Source organism: Cavia porcellus, unplaced genomic scaffold (assembly GCF_034190915.1).
Source record: "Cavia porcellus strain 051 isolate PalLab524CR breed Dunkin Hartley unplaced genomic scaffold, mCavPor4.1 scaffold_18, whole genome shotgun sequence".
NCBI lineage: Eukaryota > Metazoa > Chordata > Mammalia > Rodentia > Caviidae > Cavia > Cavia porcellus.
Window position 1 is genome coordinate 51713513 of NW_026947501.1, and position 21592 is coordinate 51735104.

At 42.0% G+C, this 21592-nt stretch overlaps 1 protein-coding gene across 10 annotated transcripts in view; it reads left to right on the forward strand.

Moving 5' to 3' along the window:
• Nucleotides 1-9: 9 nt before the first annotated feature.
• The window catches only part of LOC134470343 (nephrocystin-1-like), a 48485-nt gene continuing 26902 nt past the window's right edge, over nt 10-21592 (forward strand). For 6 of the 10 annotated variants that reach the window (XR_010040772.1, XR_010040776.1, XR_010040773.1 and 3 more), the window contains exons 1-11: nt 32-132; nt 5239-5312; nt 5713-5773; nt 6676-6800; nt 9411-9708; nt 11458-11559; nt 15135-15238; nt 15638-15680; nt 16352-16439; nt 17814-17908; nt 19632-19760. Coding sequence is in view for 5 of the 10 variants with exons in the window: in XM_063229868.1 (XP_063085938.1) it covers nt 64-132; nt 5239-5312; nt 5713-5773; nt 6676-6800; nt 9411-9708; nt 11458-11559; nt 15135-15238; nt 15638-15680; nt 16352-16439; nt 17814-17908; nt 19632-19760 (1188 nt within the window). In the remaining 5 variants the exon portion in view is untranslated. Of the gene's footprint in view, nt 915-5238; nt 5313-5712; nt 5774-6675; nt 6801-9410; nt 9709-11457; nt 11560-15134; nt 15239-15637; nt 15681-16351; nt 16440-17813; nt 18016-19631; nt 19761-21592 lie in introns of those variants that run through there. The other 4 variants (XM_063229865.1, XM_063229866.1, XM_063229867.1 and 1 more) reach the window with 4 other exon arrangements.

A 21592-nucleotide genomic window follows, 5' to 3' on the forward strand; every position in this document is an offset into this window, starting at 1 on the left:
TTCCCGCGCCGACGCATTGGTTTCCCTGGCAACCGTCGAGCCAGCGGCGCTGAGGCGGGAGAGATGCTACCCCGGCGCCCGCGCGATCCCCTGCAGGCGGTGCGGCGCCGCAGTCAGGAGCTGAAGCTACAGGTATGTTGGGGCGCACGGCGAGGGGCTGGGCCTGAGAAAGGGCCGGCTGTGCTGCGGGCGAGAGGTGGGGCGCCTTCCTCTCCGTGACCCCAGGCCTCCCAAGAAACCACGTCCAACCCGCCCTTCTCCCGGGTTGGAAGTCTCCGCTCCCCCAGCCCCGACCCTCGCGCCAAGTCCGGATTCCAACCCAACCCCCAGCCACTGACGAAACGGCCCGAAAATCGTGACGCCCACTGATGTCCTCCTCCCTCCGAGCTCAGCCTCCGCCCCACCTCGACAGCCCCCCTCACCTCGCAGCCGAGCTCTGCAGCGGCTGCCGGCTGCCGCTTCCCGCCACCAGGCGATGCCTGTTACTCTCGGCAGAATTCAGGCCTGAGTAGGCTCAGGGTGTGAGAACACTGCGATCTGACAAACTGAACCAAGGACGGGAACGAGAGAGAAAACACAAGTAACTGTGAGCGCGAGAGAACGTTAATTTCCAAAGATAACCCAGTAATCGCAAAGGAAATGAGCTACCACAAACGTATAAAAGTCACAGGACTCAGCCCTGGAGCCGAGGACTAAACAGATGCTTAACATTGGCGACCCGTGTGTAAGGGACAGCATTACTGGAAATCGGCTTGACAGAATGAAGAGCCATTCACGCTCTTCGGCTGGGTAGTTGATAGGATTATTTCCAGAAGATGAAAAATATTCCCAAAAGATGAGGAGTATAAATCAAAAGAGGCCTTTATTCTGGGAACACGGAGAGAGAGGACTGGCACGCTGGCTGCTGAAATCTGGTGATGTCTCACGCTGACACGTGGCATGGGGGGGGAATATAAGTAGCCTAAGCTTAGGGCAGTGCCCTAAGGCCATTAGAGATGCACAGGTATTTCATTGGCACACGTTTGGTGCCAGGGGCAGATTCCAAAGGGTGGGGGGGGGGTATAGGGTTACAGGTAAATCTCTAGGGGCGGGGTAGACAGGAGCTCCCTAATTCTGGCTGAGGCTTTTTCTGGCTGCAGTGTCCGGTCTGGGTCAACAACCCTTTCAGTAGTTACATTTCCAAAAATCTGCTGTGTGAGATGATTAAAAATTGGAACAAAGATCAGCGGTAAATGTTCATCACATTGCCGCTTGTAATAGAAAAAATACTGAGACTTAAATGATCAGTTATAGAGGAATGGATAAATTGATTGATTGATTTGTACTCAATCTAGAGCAGTTCAGAATATTAAAGCGAGGAGGCAAGTAGATATTAATAAGGGGGGTCACGGAAGGAGTCACTACAAGGAAGGCTGTGGCGGCTCTCTGCAAAGGGCAGGTTTTGCCTGATACAGCCTCTGATGGGGGTCGGGCTCTGGGGCTGATGTGAGCTGATTTATTTTTTGAAATTGTAGAGGATTGGGTAAATCTTTACATGCCTGAGATTTGGCAGACTTTTGGGAGGGAGAAGCCGTAGGGGCTTCTGGGAAGAAGGAAGTGTGCATTATCAGGGCACAGCTTTGAACCACTGCTGTGATGATTGTGCTGTCTCTCAGGTGGGCGGACCTAACATAAATAACTTAGGGGTAGGATAATATTGTCACTAAAATTTGTTGAGGCATATAGTATATAGAGAAAATATGATAAAATAGCAAGTTAGAGACATAGAAAGGATTATACAATATTCTGGTGACATGGACAGAGATAGAAGGTAGCATACTAAAATGGTACGGGTATGGTTAAACAACACTAGGTTATTTTCCTTGTGTATATTTTCAAAGCATTGAGTGCTTATTTTAAAAATAAGAAAAAAGTAATGGACTGTTCATTTATTTTCTGAAATTTACATTTCACTTTACTGTTTGTACTTTTTAAAAGTCTGATTCACCATATATTTTTCCACTAAAATAAAATTATTAAATTTTTTTGACAGTTATAAGATGATCTCAGGTTCATTATTTTATGCTGTTTAAACTCTTATTTAAAAGTTTAAAAAAAATTTAAATGTTTTCACCCTTGCCTAGCATGTGTAAGACCATCTCCATATCATGGGAAAGGAAAAAAAATTTAAATATTTTCATCATAAAGAAGTAATAATTGCTTGAGGAGATAGGTATGTTTAACCTCATTTAAATGTTATACAAGGTATAAATGTATTGAAATATCATTGGTACCTCATAAAATATATAATTTTTGGGTTTTTTGTATCAGTTAAAAATAAATTGAACAAAGTACAAAAGATTTGGCAGATAGATTTTAGTGACTTTGAAAGATAAAATTTAGTGAATTATAGTGACTTTGGAATCATAGTGATGCAATAAAAACAAAATATTCTTGAGAAATAAAAGTAAAATTTGATGGGGCCCTGACTTCTGCTGAATTTTATTAGACTTAATAAGGTTGGGAGAAAATTTGAGTGATTCCCCTTGAATGCAGAATAATTGCTACAACTTTGATTATATGGAAACTTATTTCCTTATTCTGATATGTACAAAGCTGACTGTTGTATTTCCTTCTCTCTTCAATTGACTCTAAGATTGCAAACAAGGCTAGGGAGGTACTGGTGTGTAATCTCTAAAGCCCACAGACAGTCTCCTCACATGGTGTTCTACCTGTAAAGGATGTGAGCACAGCGGGGTGGTAGAGCCATCAGCTCCAGGAATGTCAGCTGGGTAGGAGCTCAAGGTAAAGAGGCTGTGACTCGCCAGGGCACCAAAGCTTACATATCAGAAACCAAAGCAACAGCCTCCTAAAACAGTTTATTTACTACTTTAATTGAATTATGCAAATCGATCCCTCTGCATATCCATATGTCTGCATTTTGCAGAGATGCTTTTCTCCCTACCTAGCCAGGCTGCTTAAGTTATCCACAGAATTATGGAATTCCCGCCATCCTCACTGTCACTCATCCTCAAGGCACCAGCTTCTTCACGAGATAATAAATTTGGGGAGACTTAGGATCAGGGCCTTTGTCTGCACATCCTCATGGGAGGTGATGAGTTCCCACTATCCTCACTGTCGCTCATTCTCGAGCCACCCCCCTTCTTCACAAGATAATAAATGCTGGGAGAGGCTGAGGATCAGGGCCTCTGTCTGCACCTCCTCATGAGGATTGGATTTAGGACCCCTTGGCTGCCCTTAACTTGGAATATATCATGGTGTCTTTACTGTCACAGTGGGTTGCATTGGAGTTGGTAAATTGGAATTAACTTGCCAGGATCCCAATAAAGCCTCAGGGATTATAAATATAACTCTTTGGATTGTGAAGAAAACTGAAAAAGGGATATATGCTATCTTATTATAATATAGATATATATTCTATATTTGTTTGCTCTTTTTTTTTTTTTTACTTTTTATCGGTACTAGGGATCGAACTCACGACTGCCTGCTTGCAAGGCAGGTGCTTATGCCGCTGAGCTAAATCCCTAGCCCCTTATATTCTATATTATAATTCTTGGATGACTGTATACAAAATTTGGGATTACAATAATATGGTTCTTACGTGATTTTAAATTTAGTGGAACATTAGAAGGACCAAGACAAGTTTCAGAAGGAAACTATAAAAATAATTACTAAAACAAAATAAAACCGACTATTGCAGGGATCAAATTGAATCATGAGCATTTTAATACTTTAAGTATCTGGAAAGAACATTTTGATAATATTAGCTAATTGTTTACTATCTCCACAACAGACGCCTGAAGCAAAAAAAAAAAAAAAAAAAAAGAAAGAAAGAAAGAAAGAAAGAAAAAAGACAAAAGAAAAGAAACAAAGAAAGAAATGTATTACCAACTCAGTGTCCATAGGCAAGGAATCCACTTCCTGTTTGGGGCATGCCTGTGATAACCTGCCCTATCAAAATCAATGTATGATTTTGTAACACTCAGGTGGATGCCACATAGGAAACACAGAGAAGAAGTTAATGAAATTTTCTCTCTTTTTTTATCTACTATCTTCTCATGCAATCTGTAGAAAAAAACCCAGAGATGTGCTTTTTTTGTGGTGCTTTGACAAGAATATACGTAGTACATGTAGTGCTTGTAAAATACTAGATCAAGATAAACAAAGTGGTGGTACACTTGATTCAATGAATTCTACTCAGTAATAAAGAATAAACTAACAATAACATGGAAGTATCTTAGAAACAGCACAGTAGAGAAATTTAAACATAAATATATACTGTGTAAGTCCATTTTTTTCAAAGTTTAAGAGCAGCTAAAGTTAATTTATGGTGGAAAAAAATAAACAGGTTTGTCTCTGGAAAGATGGGATAGAGATTTGCTTGGAACGGGAACTTTCTGAGGTAATTGATAGAATTTTCTGCATGGTAGGGAACCATCTGATAGAATTTTCTGCGTGGCTAAAAAGATAAGTATGAAATAAAAGCTGCCTTTATTTAAAGAATGTGGAGAGAGACTCTATGACCTCCAGGGTCTGGCATTCTCTCCACCAGACCGTGGTATGGGGGCATACATGTAGCTTAGGTTTGGGGTGGTGCCTAAGGGGCATTATTGATGCACTGGTAGCCCATTGGAATTCATTTTTTTGCCACAGGTAAATTGCCTCGGGGCGGGAACGGTGACCTCAAGATAGAGCCCCTTGATTCCACCTCCAGTGTCCCATCTGGGGCAAAATCCTTTCAGTAATTTCCTGTATCTTGATAGGGATTTGGGTTCTATAAGTGTATATGTTTGTCAAACTGTGACAAAGGTACACTTTAGGTTTGTGTATCTGGTGTGTCCATTTATAGCAAATATTAAACTCTAGTTAATGACACCCCCAAGGTCATTCTTTTTTTTTAGGTACTGGGGATTGAAACAATCTCGCACTTGCCAAGCAGGCTCTTAACACCACTGAAGTAATTCCTGACCCTAAGTTTGTTATTTAGGGAGAGTTGTACTGATGACTAAAGTTTACTTTGAAATGCATATAAAACAAGACGGATTGATAGATGGATAGATCAAATAGGCATAATAAAATGTTGAATGTAGAATCTAGTTATAAGTGAATGAGTATTTGCTGTAAAATTCTTTCAACTTTATTATTGTATGTTTCAAACTGCTCGTTATATATTGGAGGTAAAGAGAGATTTAGTTTATTTCCTAAAGTGACGTTTTAAACTGTCTCCATTTGCCTTAGGTTGATACTTTACTTTCGGAAAGCCAGTTGAAAGCAACTCTAGAGCCCAGTAAAAGGCAAGATGTTTACCAAAGGTAAAGTGTGCTAACTACTATGAACTTCCTAGGAACTGTGCTTACGTTTCAAGTAGTGTTTAAGACACTGAAATCGTTTTAAGCTTTATTTCTTTTTCTTTCTTTCTTCTCTTTACTTCCATCCCTTTTCTTCCTTTTTATTTATACAATTTCCAAAAACACAAGTGGAAATAATATTGACCTAACAGTGAATGAAATTTTCCAAAATGTATTTTTAAATACACTTTGTAGATCATCAAAGCTAATGGCTAGAAAAGCATTTCCATGTGAAATTTTAAACATCAGTTCATGAAATAGCTAATTTCCTTTGCTGCCTAGAGTCTGCGAATAATTTTATAAAATAGCTTTCCTCTTCTGACAATAGTAAACCAATGTGTTCTCTTTCTTTTTAAAAATTTAGATGTATTCAGTTAAAACAGGCAATTGATGAAAATAAAACCACTCTTCAAAAGTTAAAGAAGGTAAGTATTATAGTTAATGACATTATAAAAAAATGTCTTATCAAATATTGTCCCTCACTGGGAAGGAAATGCAGTTGCTAAAGCCCTGGGTTTGCGTTAGGGAAGGAGTCTGACGACAGCTGTGCCCGAGAGGTCACTAAGTACCTGTGTGGGGCAGAAATGCCACAGCTCGGATACCGCAGACCATCCCAGCTCTGATGAGTCACCTGATTTTTAAAAACTATAAGGTACAGGGGCTGCTGATTAGAACTGTTTTTATATTTTAATCCCATCGCGAGGAGAGAGTACACTGTCTGGTCCTGAGGTAAGTGATGACAAAGCCCCGTGTCACGTGGCAGTGACCCTGACGTCACTGGCTCTGCAAAGGCAGGAGGCTGAGTCCACCCTCGCCATCCCTTCAGGATCCTTCATGTTTGAGCCTCAGCTTCAGTTCGGTGTCCAGGGCTGCAGACCCACGGAGACTTAAGGCGGAGTCTGAAGTCCTCTTCCTACCTGCCTCTGAGTCCTGCTCCCCGGATCTGGATGCCATCTCTGCATTTCTCCAGGGACACCAGAGTTTCCAGCTTAGGAGACAGGAGCCCTAGATTTGAGAACTTAACTATGCGTGGTTCACAGAGGAGAAAACAGGCTCTGATAGAAGAAGAAATCAGGTCCTCCTGTCACTAAAGTGGCGGAATTTAGGAACGGCCCCTGTCGTGTTGGCTGTAGAGCCAGTCTGTGGTCACAGCTTGTCCCTCGCTCACAGAGCCACAGTTCCTCCTTAGCTCATTTCTGCAGGACAGACTCATTTCACAGGGCATTTATTTTGCTTTGCAGCATTTGATGGAGTCTTTGGTTTTATTCTCTTAAAATAAATATGATTAGGAAAGCGAAATCAGTTTCTCCGCCATGCTCTCTCTCAGGCCGACGAAACAGCCCCTGTGGGGAACTATGATCAGAGGAAGGTGGAGGAGCAGAGCCTCCTGGAGAAGCTCACCCAGCAGCTACAGGAACTCGCCATGGCCATAAGTAAAGAAAATATGACCAGGTACGCCTCCTCCTCTCCTTTTTTTAGATTTTTAAAAAAATTATGTTCAGTACTGAATCCAAGGCTTTTGCACTGAGTTGCATCCCCAGACTTTTAAAAAATTTTATTTTCTATTTTGAAACAGAATCTCACTAACTTGTCCAATCTTGGCTCAAACTTGTGATCCTCCTGCCTCAGCCTCCTAGAGTACCGTGCATAGCACCACCAGTTTTTATATTGGATTCAGGATAAAGACATATAACTGTAGAAACAAAAAACAATAACTAACTGTATAACCAGTCTGCATTTATTTATTATGTATAATAGAATGTGTTTGGAGCCTATGAGAGTTATAAAGAGGCATAAACTATAGTCTCTAACTTCATGTTATTTATAATCTAGTTAATGAAACAGCAGATCTGAAAAGAACAATGCCTTTAATGTCACTATCAATGTGTATGAGGTAAAATAACCTGGATTGTTTACATAGTCCTTGGGTAGGTGTTCTTCAAAAATTCAAGCATAAACATCCATTATTTTTCTACTAGAGGGATTATTAATAACAAATCTTGTAATTTGCAATAAGACTTTTATGAGTAAACAAACCCAATTTCTAGGGAGCCAAAAAACAATCAATTCAGACTACTCAGACTCTGATTGTGGTTCCAGCTTTTTACACTGTACCCTGGAAAAAACACTAACATATGTAGACGCAAGAATTCCAGAATCCCGGGTGAGAGTGACAGGACGCTGATACTGGGCTTCTTCCCACCACAAACAGCCCTGAACTCTGGGCAGAGTATCGGAGCAGCTGTCTGCAGGCATCGTGGTCAAAGGAGCAGGGCTGATAACCTGATCTGGGGAGAGACAGGGCGGGGCCTGTGTTCACCCAGGCTCTCTCCCTGGGATGTCCATGGGCTCTGCTGCAGGAAGGTGGGCCGCACGAGGAAACGAGCAGCCTCACTGCACTGAGGAGCTGAGGCCCCTGAGACATCGGAGCAAGGTGCAGCAGGGAGAAGGGAGCTGATTCGCTTCCCCTAGTGAATTACTGCAAATACTTAAGAAAGAATTAATACCACTGTTGTAAAATCTCCCTGGAGACTAGAAGAAGAATGCAAAGCATTGTACGAGCTGCCAGATAACACTGACAGCAAATCCTGACAGAAAGCACTGTAAGAAAATCATGTGCAAAGGCATGCTCATTGTGGTACTAGCAGACCGAATCTAGAGGCAGATCACAAGGAGGACACATCCTGACCAGGTAGAATTTATTCCAGAACCAGTGGTTGGTTTAACACTAAGGAACTGATGATTAAAATCCACCACATCAACATTCATGGAAGTGAAAAACCATGCCAAATTCCTGTTACCCTTGGCAGCATTCTGGAGTAATTGTCCCATGTGAAATACATGCAGGGTATCTCTTAAAGGGGTGCCTTGAAAATCAGTGTGCTATAGCTTATGGATTTTTGTTCTTGAGGTACAAAGATTATTTTTATTCAGTTTCTGTTTATGTGTAGGGCAGTATCCTATGAGAGTCCTATACCTATTTTAAGCCAAGATATTCTAGCATAGTGATGGTGAACCTTTTAGAGCTCTCAGTGATGGTAAACAGCCTGCGAGGCCTGCATGCCATAGGTTTGCTACCGCTGCTCTAGAAAATCATAGGCTGTCTTGCTAGTTAGATGTTCTTTTGCATTAGTTTAAGTGTCATTAGCTCCATTTGTTTTAAGTTAAACCGCACAGGGACGCGTTCTGCCCACCTCTTCTGGGCTCTTTGCCTGAGCCTTGCCCTGCCATTCCTGAGCTACTTAATGTTCCCTGGTCTTGAACTTCCTTTTTCCTCTCCCTCTGCCTTCTTTCTACTCTTTATTGCCTAGCTAAATCCCAGCTCATCCTGAAGCCCTAATTCTAAGCCTTTTCTAATCCTAAGCGCAGCCTGGTTGGGTGTCTGTCCTGTTCGATTCCTTAGCATCCTGTGGTGCCTACCGTAGTACCTGTGGAGCTGAATTGAAACTGTCTGTGTCCTACACCTTCTCGACATAAGCTCCTTTAGCACAGTCCACCTTGGCATCCCTCGTGTCTCACGTGGAACCTGCCATGCAACGTCATTATCACCATAACCCACTTGGACCGAAAGCTCGCTAAGGGCAAGTTCTCGACACTTAGCAGGTTGTGACTCTTCTAATTCTTGTGACCAGGACAGGAATACAATCTATTATTATCTTGGCCTTATCAGTGAAAAAGGGAGAGCTTATCAGAAACCTAGTAAGGTCATCCAGGGAAGAGGAGATAGAACCAGAATATAAACCAGCCATGCGCTAAGTTCTGTAAAGTCGCTCCAGGAACAGTGGCCCAGTGGATGATTCCAGGATTTGCGTAGCGTTCGTGGGTGCAAGCCCATGTTCTGCCCTCTTGCATGCCTTGTTCAGATAAATCCCTGCCCCCAGCGTTTCAGAGCGCACCTGCTCAGCCGGATGGTGGAAATCGTTGGTTGTAATTTCCCCTTGTTTCTTTTATTTACCAGCTCTAAATATGGAGCAGGTTTTCTACACGTGGAAATTCTACTCATACTTGCTCTGCTCTTGTATGTTATTTCAAATGGCCAAGTCATAGAAATGTTTTCTGTAGGACTGGTGCCCATACCGAAAGGGAGGAAGATGCTGATTCTACTGAAGATGAACAGGACGAGGACGAGGACGAGGAGGAGGATGGTGATGATGATGGTGATGATGATGGTGATGATGGTGGTGATGGTGATGATGATGATAGAGGAGAAGAAGACAGTGAAGAAAGTGATGGGGAGGAAGAAGAGTCAGAAGAGGAGGAAGAGCAGCAGGGAGAGGAATCTCTCAAACAAGCAGCAAATGAAGAATACATTGCCCTTGGTGACTTTACTGCCCAGCAAGCTGGGGATCTTACATTTAAAGTGAGTAGAAGAAACCTGAAACTATCTAAAGGTAGCTTTGCACACTTAGTACACTAAGAAAACTCTGCCTGGGTGCCTGTATTGGAGGAGGGGGATTGATACAGGGTCTCACTTCATGGTTTAAGCTGGCCTTGAACTTACTGAGTATCCCAGGCTGCCTTAGACTCATGACAGTCTTCCTGCCTCAGCTTCCCAAGTGCTGCTGTTACAGGAATGCACCCCAGGGCCAGTTTTGTACACCTGTGTTACATCGTTCTTATATATTTTTTAACACTCTGTTCAAATAAATAATCATTTGTAAGTGGTAGTAATATGATATTCTGTCATTAAAGTCACCTCTTCTAAAGCATTTCAAAAAGAGCTTTCATGTCAGTAATTCTCATTGGGGGCAGAATTTTCTGATTGTTTTTGATCATCACAGGTAGAGACGGTGTACTTAGCTAGAGGCAGCAGGGGAGACTGGTCAGGTGGCACGTCTCCTTGTTGGTTCAGATAGGAAAGGGGCTTGCTTGGCCTGTGCACAAATAAATAGCAACTGGGATGGAAAATCCCATTGTGTTTATAAAAGAGATTGGAGCTGGACTTGGTGGTGTACATCTGTAATCCTAGCACTCAGAGGCTGAGGCAGGAGGATCACTGCAAGTTCAAGACTAGCCTCGGGTACTAAGTGAGTTCAAGGACTGACTCATTGCAACTGCATTGCAAGACCCTGTCTCAAAAAGACAAAAAAAAAAAAAAAATTAAAAAATAAATAAAAGAGATTGGGATCCAGGTGTGGTGGTGCCCTCCTGTAAACTCAGCACTCTGGAGGCTAAGGCTGGAGGAATGCAAGTTCAGGCCCAGCTGGGATACATGGCAAGATCCTGTCTCCAGAAAAACAAAGCTCAAAAGGGTGATGGGGGGTTGAAACTGTTTTCTGTTAGCAAAATGAGTCAAGGAAATATTAATGAATGTACAGACTGTGGGCCTTGTGTTTATTTACCTGCAAGTTTCATAACTGATTACTAATAAAATATGCAAGGATATTGTACAACTAATACATTTTAATTCATAGAGTTTATTTTCAGATTCTCCCAGAAAATACTATCAACATTAGGCAATACTGTATATTCAGGGCTGAGGATTTAGCTCAGCATCATAAGCGTCTGCCTAGCAAGTGCAAGGTCAAGAGTTCAATCCTTGGTACCAAAAAAAAAATAATGTATATTCTGTAAAAGTCTTTGTTTTTAAATGTCCTCTATAATAGAAATTCTTTGTTTTTCCAAGTTGGATTATATTTTTATTCATGGACAAGTATTATTCAAAACATGAATTAGGCAGACAAACATATTGAGAAAATACTATTTTTGCTTCAAAATAAGGTTTACGTTTTAACACAGTTGATTTTCTTCAAGGATATGTATTCTGCTTCTAAAAGATACTCTACAAAGAGATTCAGAAACTCAAAGATATTTTATACAGTGATCCAATTGCTGGAATAAGTAGGGGGCCCTGACAATGATTATGAAAATTGCTTCCCTTTGCACATAGGATTCAAATGAATGTTAAGCAACCAAGTGGAATGATTTATTTATAGTTATATTATCATCATGTAGGTTTAGGGTAGGGTGGTGATAAAAATTGGGATAAGTAATGGATGGGAAAAATACTGTACCTTTCTTCTGCCATGCATTTTAAAGCATTAGTAATGAAGTAAGACTCATGTGTTTTGAGTTTTCCTTTACAATTTGTATTGCATTTTGCTTTAAGAAAGGGGAAATTCTCCTTATAATTGAAAAAAAGCCTGACGGTTGGTGGATAGCAAAGAATGCTGAAGGAAATGAAGGGCTTATTCCCAGAACCTACCTAGAGGTGAGTCCTTGTTTATGCTTTTCTCCCCTTCAACTATTTTCATTTTTAATAAAACATTGTTATATTTTTTGATCAATTGATTGGTGAATGGGTTGAAATACAGAAATTGCTTTAATTTTAGGGATAGAGTGAGGAAAACCCGCGTGTGTTAATGGGTCTGAGTTCCTGTGAAATGCTTTTATGCCTGTGAGCCCTGGCACAAATTTCACAGTGAAGCTTTGCAGGTTAATACTGTTCATAGCAAGGCATTTCATGTTAACTTTGCATTAACTGCCAGGTCCTCTAAAAGGCCTTCTAGCCTGTCTAACGCTGTTGATCATGACTTACCAATTTGAGCAACACTAGCTTCCCTATACAAATCTTTTCTAAGATTGTTGAGATGTGGTGGATTTCCACATGCTGTACATACTAGCAAGATCGGTCACATGAACACCACCTTTGTATTTCTCCACGGTTTCCTTCTTTCTTTTGATTGTGTTTCTTTCTTTACCTTTTGTTCCTTCCTGAGCTGTTTTTGTAGCTTTTGGGGGGCCATTTTGATAGCAGCAATCGGAGCAATTATATAAAGCACTCAGCAAAATCATGCCTGCAGACATCCACATCTGGGCGCAAACTGATGCCTACCTGTGCTTTCCTACACTGTGCTGGCATCGTGCGTCTTTGTTTACAGCTGTATAAGCAGCTGGCATTTGGGCCACAACTCAAGACTTTGGTCATAAGTTCAACCTAAAATCCAGTCGTAGCCCAAGATGTTCATATGCGTGGTCATAATCAAGGGGCCACTCTGTATCATCATCTCCTTCCTCATGTGAACATACGGTGCACACATGTTTGTAGCCTATTTTGTTTCCTGATAGGGTACGATCATTTTTTCTTCCAAGTAGGGTAGACATCTGTCTGAGTTGGTGTTGCCAAGAGAATTCAAATGCATACCGCATTTGGAATTTTAAATCTTCTAGTAACCATATTGAGGGGTCTTTTTTCTTGACACCACCTCTGATACCATATGTGAGACTTCTCTGACACCAAAGATATATTTCATTTCCTCATTGCTGGACCTGACACACCGTTCTGCAAGACTGCACCAGGTGCGATGCCAAGCATAGAAATTCCAGAAGCCATCAGTTTTTAGGACTGGTGGTCTTCAGGGGTCTGAAATTCACTATGCTGATTCATGGAACTCAGATAAACACTTTACAGTTTGTCTTCTGTCTCCAAGGATTTCTGATCTGTGCATTCAACCTACATCACATCAAAAGTATTTGAAGAAACAAATTGCATCTATATTGAACATGTACAAACTTTTTCTTGTCATTATTCCCTAAACCATACAGTACAACAATCATTTGCATAGCGTTTCCATTGTGTTAGGTATTATGAGTAATTAGAAATGATTCAAAGTACACAGAAAAATGGGTCCAGGTTATGGGCAAATACTGTACCATTTTATATAGGAGACTTGTGCATCCTTGGGTTTTGGTCTTCCTGAAGGGTCTTGGAACTGATCTCTTGAGGAAAGATTGTATTTGCATTTACCAGGTTATTTTACAGGACCTAACTCAGATATAGTTAAATAGGAAAGATACACAGGGTATGGTATTGGGGTGGGCTGGCCTGCACGCCATCTCTGGGTATGTCACCCTCCTGGTATCTTGATGTGTTCTCTAGCCCAGAGGATCGCAGGGTGTTTCCACTTGGTTTAGTTGATTTTGGTTAATTGTACTAGTTGAATCACTGACCATGGGTGATTACCAGGCACTAGTTCCTCTCTTTTCCCCAGAGGCTGGCTCATGAGGCTGAGCATTTCAATGTCTAATCCCATGGTTGGTTCTTCTGGCAACCAGCCAATCCCTGTAGCTGTCTGCAGGCCATCTAAAGTTGCCTCATTAGCATAACCACTGGGACCCCTATGGATAAGAAAACACAAGGTATCATTCAGGAAATTCCAAGGCTTTGTGTCTGCCAGGAACAGAGAGAGATCAGATGTCTATTTCTTATTACCTACATTTTTAAAAATGAAATAATGGAGTTGTCTTAAATAATGTATTTTATTCTATCCAGTGTATCGAATGTACAATTTCAACATGCAATCAATATTTGAAAGTATGGAGCTATTTTACTTCTTACACGAAGTTCATAGGCCAGTGTGGGGTTTGCTTTTACAGTGCATCTCAAGCTGGACTAAAATGTAAAGCTCGGTAGCCGCATGCAGTAAAGAGCTGCTGAATTGCACAGGTGGGGTCTGGATCATGTTTTGAGAGGCAACAAGGATTCTGGTCTCATTTAGGTAGACGTTTAGATTGTGTCCCACCTGTAATCACTATTGTATTACAAAGAAGCTACAATCAGCTGCCCCTGAGTGCAGAGGATTCTCCCCAGGAAGTGGCCACCCTTGAGGAGAAGCCCATTTCTTTCAAGAGAAAAAGGAATGTGAAGATAGACAATCCAGCACTGGTTAAAGCCCTGAATAATATTTTACTCTGTAGCTACACGTGAAGCAGCTCTTCCTGTTAAGCAGATCCGCTGCTGGATCTTGTAATGCGTCTATGCAGTGAAAGACAGAGAGGGAAGAAATCAAACGGCATAGTGTTAGTTTTCCGGAAGCCACACAAAAACTTCAAGTTATACTTCACTGAGCAGCATCTGGTTCCATGGCAACACCTAGCAGCCTGCAGAAGTCCGGGTTCTGCCAGCGAGGAAGGGGTGGGGACGACCAGGTCTCAGCCCACCACCCGCCCATTTTGATCAGTCTGCTCCTGTGTCAGTGCCAAGTTGCTTAATTATACCTCTTCCATAAATTCCGGATGTTTGTCACAGCCTCACAGGACTTACATCTTTATTGTCTTGATTTATTTTGCCAATTTCTTCTCCCACCTCCAGCATCTGAGTGTTTCCCCATATAAATGCCAGTGTTAACTGTAATTAATCTTTTTTTAATTTTTGGCCTGCGTGATTGGCAAAAGCAGTCTCATTGTTTTTAAGTGCATTCATTATACTCTTAAGGAGGTTGAGCGACATTTCGTGTTTTGTGACCATTTTTATTCCTTCTCTGTGAATTGCCTTTTCTGGTCTTTTGGACATTTTTTTCAGGGGATTTTTAGAAATCTTTTTCTCATTGCTTTATAAGAGCTTCTGTAATATTTTAATAATAGAAGTATTGGTCCTTAGAAATTGTCTTTGTTGACTCTCAGCTCTGTGTGTGTTTCATTGTCTGGATCTGTCAGTGTTTCACTTACAATTTTGGCTTTGATATCATCACTGTTAAGGGTTTCCTCATCCCGAGATCACCTTCTTATAATACTTTTATATTTCTTTTATCTTGACCGTAACTTTTTTCCTTGGCATAAATCCCATCTGGGTTTATTTTGGTTAGAACTTGCTGCCTGCCTCAGGCTTTGCCATTTTATCACATAGTGAAGTCATCAACTATATGCTGAAAACTTCTTTCCTATCATATTTTTTCTATTGTATTCTAATTTCCCTTCTATGCTTGAGTCTTTCGGAAACAGCTAGGATTTTTATTGATTGATTGCTACACCTGTTGAAGAGCACTTCCTATTTCACTACTTCCCCAGCTCTGTAATAAAGAAAAAGAAGAGCAGGAACCAAGTGACCAGGACAGCGAGGAGGCTGTGGACGTGGAGGATGAAACTGCAGATGGAGCTGAAGCTAAGCCACGGTACGGATGGGCAGAGACCTCGAATGGCTTGGGAACTTTCTACTTTACTTTTATACAAGACTCCAGACTTTCTTTTATTCTTTTTTGATTAATTAATTTTTTTTTTCGGATCTGGAGTTGAACCCAGAGCCTCCTACCTATACTGAGTTGCATCTCTTCAAAACTCTCTGGAAGAGGACACAACTTATTCTTGGGGGCTTTTCCTATTATTGTTTGCTTACAGCTCATCACTGCTTTAATCTTGTAGCTACTATGTAGCGCCTTTAGCCCTAGCTCGGTTTCATCTAGGGACTGTTTGGCTTTGAGGCCTCACTGACAGTGAGGTGCTGCTCTGTGATGACTGTGGTTCCCCAGGTGAACCCAGAGCGAAACCTGTCACTTGCTCTTTTGTCTCCCCAGAACCGATTCCCACTGGAGTGCGGTTCGCAAAGCCATCTCAGAGGTTAGTAACTCCTGTCTTGTGATGACGGCTGCTATTTCACGTTTAACAATCTGTTTAATAGATGAAGTGTGGTTGGTGTCTTGTTTCTGTATCATTACAAAGTAGCTCTGATTGAGTTCAGACTCAAATGGGATGGAAGCTCGCAAATTTAAAGACTTAAATTTCATTTACTGTTTGGAAAAATCTGACAAGTTACCTGTAATCCTATCATTTAAAAAAATATAGAACAAAATGAAAAATTTCCCTCAGATCATCACTATTATCACTATGTTTAGTGGATATTCTTCCTGACATTTCATTCCATGTTTTACTTAAGCACGTGCTCATGTGTGTGTATGTGTGTGTGCGTGTGTATTCACATACACAGAGCACCCTTAATTCCTCAGTGGGAATCAGTCTCAGTGTTCAGGCTAGTGAGTGGCCATGCATGGGGGGCAGAGCAGAGGGTCCGTTTTGATAAAGGATGCTTAGAAGCACTGGTCTAGAACTCTGCCTTCCGAGCTCGGTGTGAGGCTCAGGCCCTTGGGAAGGGCGGGATTCGGGGCTGGTTGCTGCTTTCAGGAATTGGGGGCCCCATGGCAGTATTTTCCCTTTAAAGTCTGTGTTTGCACTACAGAAGTGAAGCAGCGTGAAGGAAAGCAAGCAGATTCATTCTGTTCCCCTCTCTTCAGCAGATAAACACCGTGGACGTGCTCGCCACCATGGGGGCCATTCCTGCGGGCTTCCGGCCCTCCACGCTGGCCCAGCTGCTGGAGGAAGGTGACCGGGTTAAGCAGTTAGGCGTGTAATGTTGAGGACGATGCTGACTCTCACTGCTCGCTGACACTCATCTTTTGCTCATCTTCCCCACACAGCAGACAAAAACCCCTGCTCGTAGTGTCTGTAGCCTGCACCTGTTTCCCCGCTCGGTCCTCCCAGCGCACCTCACACCACCGCCCCCAGCGCTGGCCGTGCTGCCTAAGCCTCCCTTTACTGCTCCTCTTTGCAGAGGGGCTTCTCCAGATTCCTTCTCCATTTGGGGTTTCTGATTCCTTATTCAGCCTTGGATTTCCCCGTAGCTGGCTCATTTCAGAGTGGAGTCCTGCAGGGCAGGGCGTCTCCTGTCTACCTGACTGCTAAGTTACCCACGGAAGGGCTGCACTGGGGTTGCCGACACCCCCTCAAGTGCCCCTCCCATCCCACCGGTCTCGGGGCAGACCCCACCTTACAAGGGGAAGGGGCCTTCATAATGTCATCGTGTGGGTCCCTCTACTGCCTTGCACCTGGGCACCCATTCCTTCACTCTGCTGTAAGCAGTGAGGGCAGGGAACACATCTGCCTCATTCACTGTTCCCTCTCCAACTCCTAGCATAGCGCTCGGCACAGAACAGGGACTCTAAAACTATTTGTTGGATGACTAAGTGATTTTATAAGAAGTATTCTTCATAACTAGGGCAACCCAGTTGGGACCCCTTCTGTCTCTCACTTGGACAGAAGCTTTCTTTCTCTCAATAAATGTATTCTGCTGAAAATAGAAGTATTCTTCATAATTAAACTGGAGCCAAAGGGTAAAAATGCTTTTGTGTTCCATGGAACCACAGGTTATTTTTTTTTCTAAAGTCTGCAAAATGCTTAGGGATTTCTGCATTTTACAAAAATATTTGAATGCATTATCTTCACTATGAGGCATGTTATTGGCCTAAAATTCTTTAAGATCTTTCTTTAAGCTGCCTTAAGATAATCTTTTACCTGTTTATTTCTTTAAATGTTATATTGTGTTAATAAGTATGGGTCAAACTTCTGTCTCAGAAAGCAAATTACAACTGGGTGGGGTAGTGCATGCATGTAATCCTAGCATTTGAAAGGCTGAGGCAGGAGGATCCTTGAAAATGTAAGACCAGCCTAGGCTACAAAGTGGATTCAAGGCCAGCCTGACCTGCATAGTAAGACCCTGTCAAAAAGACCATAAAGCAAGCAAGGGGTGGGGGGAGAGAGACAGAAAAGAAAAGAAGAAAAAAGAGTTCCTAGTAAGCAGTTTGCCATTTTGGAAGTTTCTGTTCCTACATTCGTAGCACAGTACAGTAATATGGATGTTGGGTTTTGAATTCTATTCCTCTTTTTGTGAGAAAATCAAGGAATGAATTATCTTTATAGGGAATCGATTTCGAGCAAGTTCCTTCTTACAGCCAGAGCTCACGGCATCACAACTGGCCTTCAGAGACCTAGTGTGGGACGCCAAGTCGGGCACTGTAAGTGTAGTTGCCATCAGTAAATACAGCTAACATGTGAATGGATGCACTACAGGAACCAAAGAATTGTTTCCACGTTGGAATTCTTTAAATGTGATGTTTCATAGGTAAGGTAAAACCTAGACCTGGTACCTTGACTATATCTTGTTTCCCTTCTCTAATTGCTCTGTTTCTCCCGTTGTTATAAAGGGAAAATGCCAGGTTTCGATCCTAATTGTTCTTTACCTGTTTCTTCATCTGTACAAGTGGGGCTGGCCATCCTTCCCATGTGGAGTTGCCCAGAGAATAATTTTATACAGAAAGGTTTAGCCATCTGGTAGGCGTGGGTGTCTGTCACCCCATCCCCCATGGACTGCAAGTCCGTGACCAGGGCCGCGGGTCGCAGGGCTGTACCCCTTCCCTGCTCCCTTCTGCTTCCTGGCCGCCTTGATGCACTGCCTGAACCCAGGACTGAGGAACAGTGAGGCCAACTGACCAGGACAGAAGCCAGGCGCTGAAACAGACCTTTGCCCTTTCTTAAAGCTATGGCCTCAGATATTTGTTACAGCACTGGAAAGCTGATGGACACAGCGAGTGTCATCATCAGTGGTACTGTCGAAGTACTGTGTTAAGTACATGTGGAGGAGGAAGCAGCGGAGCTGCATCAGGCAGGGCTAAGAGCAAAGGGCTCTTGCTGTCTCTGTGTTTGAGGGAGAAAATGCCCGATATTTCCTTCTACTTTATATCAGCTTAGAGCGGATATAAACCCCGTCAGACACATCCCCGCCCTTCTGTTTATCTTCTCCCTCGTCTGCCCCCCTCCCCTGCAGTCTAAGGGGAGAGGAACTTAGTAGTCAGGTTTGCAGGAGTGAGGGTCGGGGTGCAGGACCTCAGCACCCCTTTCCCTCCCAATCTTAGTGTGACCTGGAAACTTCTTAGCATTGAGTTTCTTGTTTTCTAAGTCAACAAAGATGTTATATTTGGTCTATTTAATGTACATTAAATGTTACAAATCTATGCCCAGAAAACTAAATATTTAGCTCACATTTCTTAAAACAGTTGACAACTTTTAGATACTGTCTTGCGATTTCAATGACAAATTTATTTAAGTGAAACAGCTCGTGGTCACAAAGCAAAATGGACGGTTAACTATTTGAGGCAGTTCTTTAAAAATCCAAAGCCAGAATGCCAGTTTGTTTATTCTTCATCTGACCTCTTGTCTGTGAAATAGATCTGAATAATCTCATCAAATAGTACATTTTCTCTGTCAACAGATCCAAGTAAGAAGTCAAAGAACAAGGTAGATAGTTGCTTGGAATTTTAAAAAAGAAGGAGCACTTAGCTGGGTAATATTGACGCCAGGGTTCTTGGTCGCCGTGCCATGGTAATCCACACTCAGACCCTCATGTGTCCAAGATGGGAAACCGTGTCTCCGTGGTCAGCTCGGACACTTGCACTGCTACTACTGCCTGTTTTTCCTGTCTCGGCTTTTAACTCATTAGGAAAAATTCAGATAGTCCAAATCCAGCTTTGAAAATTTTACCCAGAATGACTAGTTTTGACTTGAAATGACCAGACTATTAAGACTTTTCTCACATTGGTATATGTTTGTGTAAAATTTTTCCTTATTGTCTTTTTTAATTCTGTGTATATTTTCTTAAGCCACTCTTACAAAAGCTGCTCTGGACAGTGGATCTGGACTTCACGTAACAAAAATACACTTTCCGACTAACTCCCCTCTCAGATCAGGCCGAGACCCAGCCGCGTCTCGCTGGTGCTCACCCTGTGGAGCTGTAAGATGATCCCGCACCCTGGAGCCAGCGTCCAAGTCCTCAGCAGACACGTGCGCCTCTGTGCCTTCGATGGCAGCAAGGTGAGGGCGCCAGGGTGGAGGGGGAGCCCTTCGGGGTTGGTAAAGCCACACAGCAAACACACAGCACGTAGCAGGGGTGCGCTCTCCTCCTCTCTGCCTCTCTCATCACCTGTTGCTGCACACATGCGGTGCAGCCACAGCAGCCCTGCTGCTGGCCGTCTCGCCCGGGTCTTCCAGGTGCGAGGTATGTGACACTGGCACTTCAGTCCCGTCGAACCGTCTCAGCCTTAGATTGTTTCTCACCTTCAAAAGGCCTGGTGCATGTCTTCTAGTGTTTCCAACAGCGCAGACCTTACACAGTGCGGTCCTGTGTTTATGTCCAACACCCTCATCAACAGAGAGTGTTGTCATCTGCTGTTTCTTTGTGTCCTTTTTAACTCAACTTCTCCCTGATTCCTGCGAGACTACTTTTTACACAGTACCAAACAAGTCTGACCGGCTTTTCCTAAATTAATTTACCTTTCATGAGGTTCACCTTAAAGGGAGCTTTGGTGGAAACGTAGCTCTAATTGCATATACTACAAAGAAGAAAGATTTAAAATCAGTGCTCTAAGCTAACATTTAAGAAGCTGGAAATAGAATAGTGAGTTAAAGCTGGAGAAAGGAGGAAATAATAAAGATAAGAGGAGTCATTGATGAAATAAAAAGCAAATAAAAGAACATTTTTTAAAAAGTTGATTCTTTGAAGAGATTAATAAAATTGAAAGATGCCCCGTAAGAGTGATCAAAAAACTTTTAAAAGAAAGGAAGCAAAGGGGCTGGGGACTTAGCTCAGTGGCATAAGCGCTTGCCTTACAAGTGTGTGGTCATGAGTTCAATCCCTGGTACTCATAAAAAAAGAAAAATACAAAAAAGATTAAAAAAAAAAAAGAAAGGAAGCAGGTTATCAATATCTGCCATAGGAAGAAGAACACTGTCACAGCTTCCACAGACCCTAAGGGAACAGTAAAGGGATATTAGAAATTTTGAGCCAATATATTTTACATTGATAAAATAGATAATTTCATTAAACTTAATAAAATTGGCATAATAAATTAGAAAAGTTAAGTAACCTCTGTTAAAGAAATTAAAATTGTAATTTAAAAAATTTTCCCACAAAAAAAAAAAAAAAAAAAAAAAAAAACTCAAGGCGCAGATACTTTTGGTAGTGAATTGCTCCAAACATTTAAGGAAGGCACAATACCAATCTTATGCATACTCTCCCAAAGAGTAGATAAAGAAGAAATGTTTCCTGGCACATTTTATAAAGCCAAAAAAATCAACATTGTGAAAATGGCCATACTTCCAAAACTGTTATATGGATTCAATGCAAACCCAGTCAAAATTCCAATAGCATATCTCACAGAATTAGAGAAAACATTCCTAAAATATGTCTGGAATCAGAAGAGACCTAGAATAGCAAAGGCAATCCCGGGCAACAAAGGCAAGGCAGGGGGCATCACAATCCCTGACTTGGAATTATACTATAAAGCTTCTATGATAAAAACAGCATGGTGCTGGCAAAAAAAAAAGTCAGACCCGAAGATCAACTGTAAAAATTGTCTAATTTCTTCTGTGACCCATTGATTTTCAGCAGGGTACTATTTAATTTCCATGTGTTTATGAAGTTCTTCTGGTTTCTTTTGCCATGGATTTCTAAGTTCATTGCACGGTAGCCTGATAGTACACGTGGGATAATTTCAAGTCTTTTTCATTTATTTAAACATGTTCTAGAGGCCAGTATGTGTCTGTTTTGAAGAATGTCCATGTGCAACTGAAAAGAAAGTGTATTCTGATGTTGTGGGGTGGAACACACTGTAGATAACCTACTAAGTCCATTTGGTTCAGTTCTA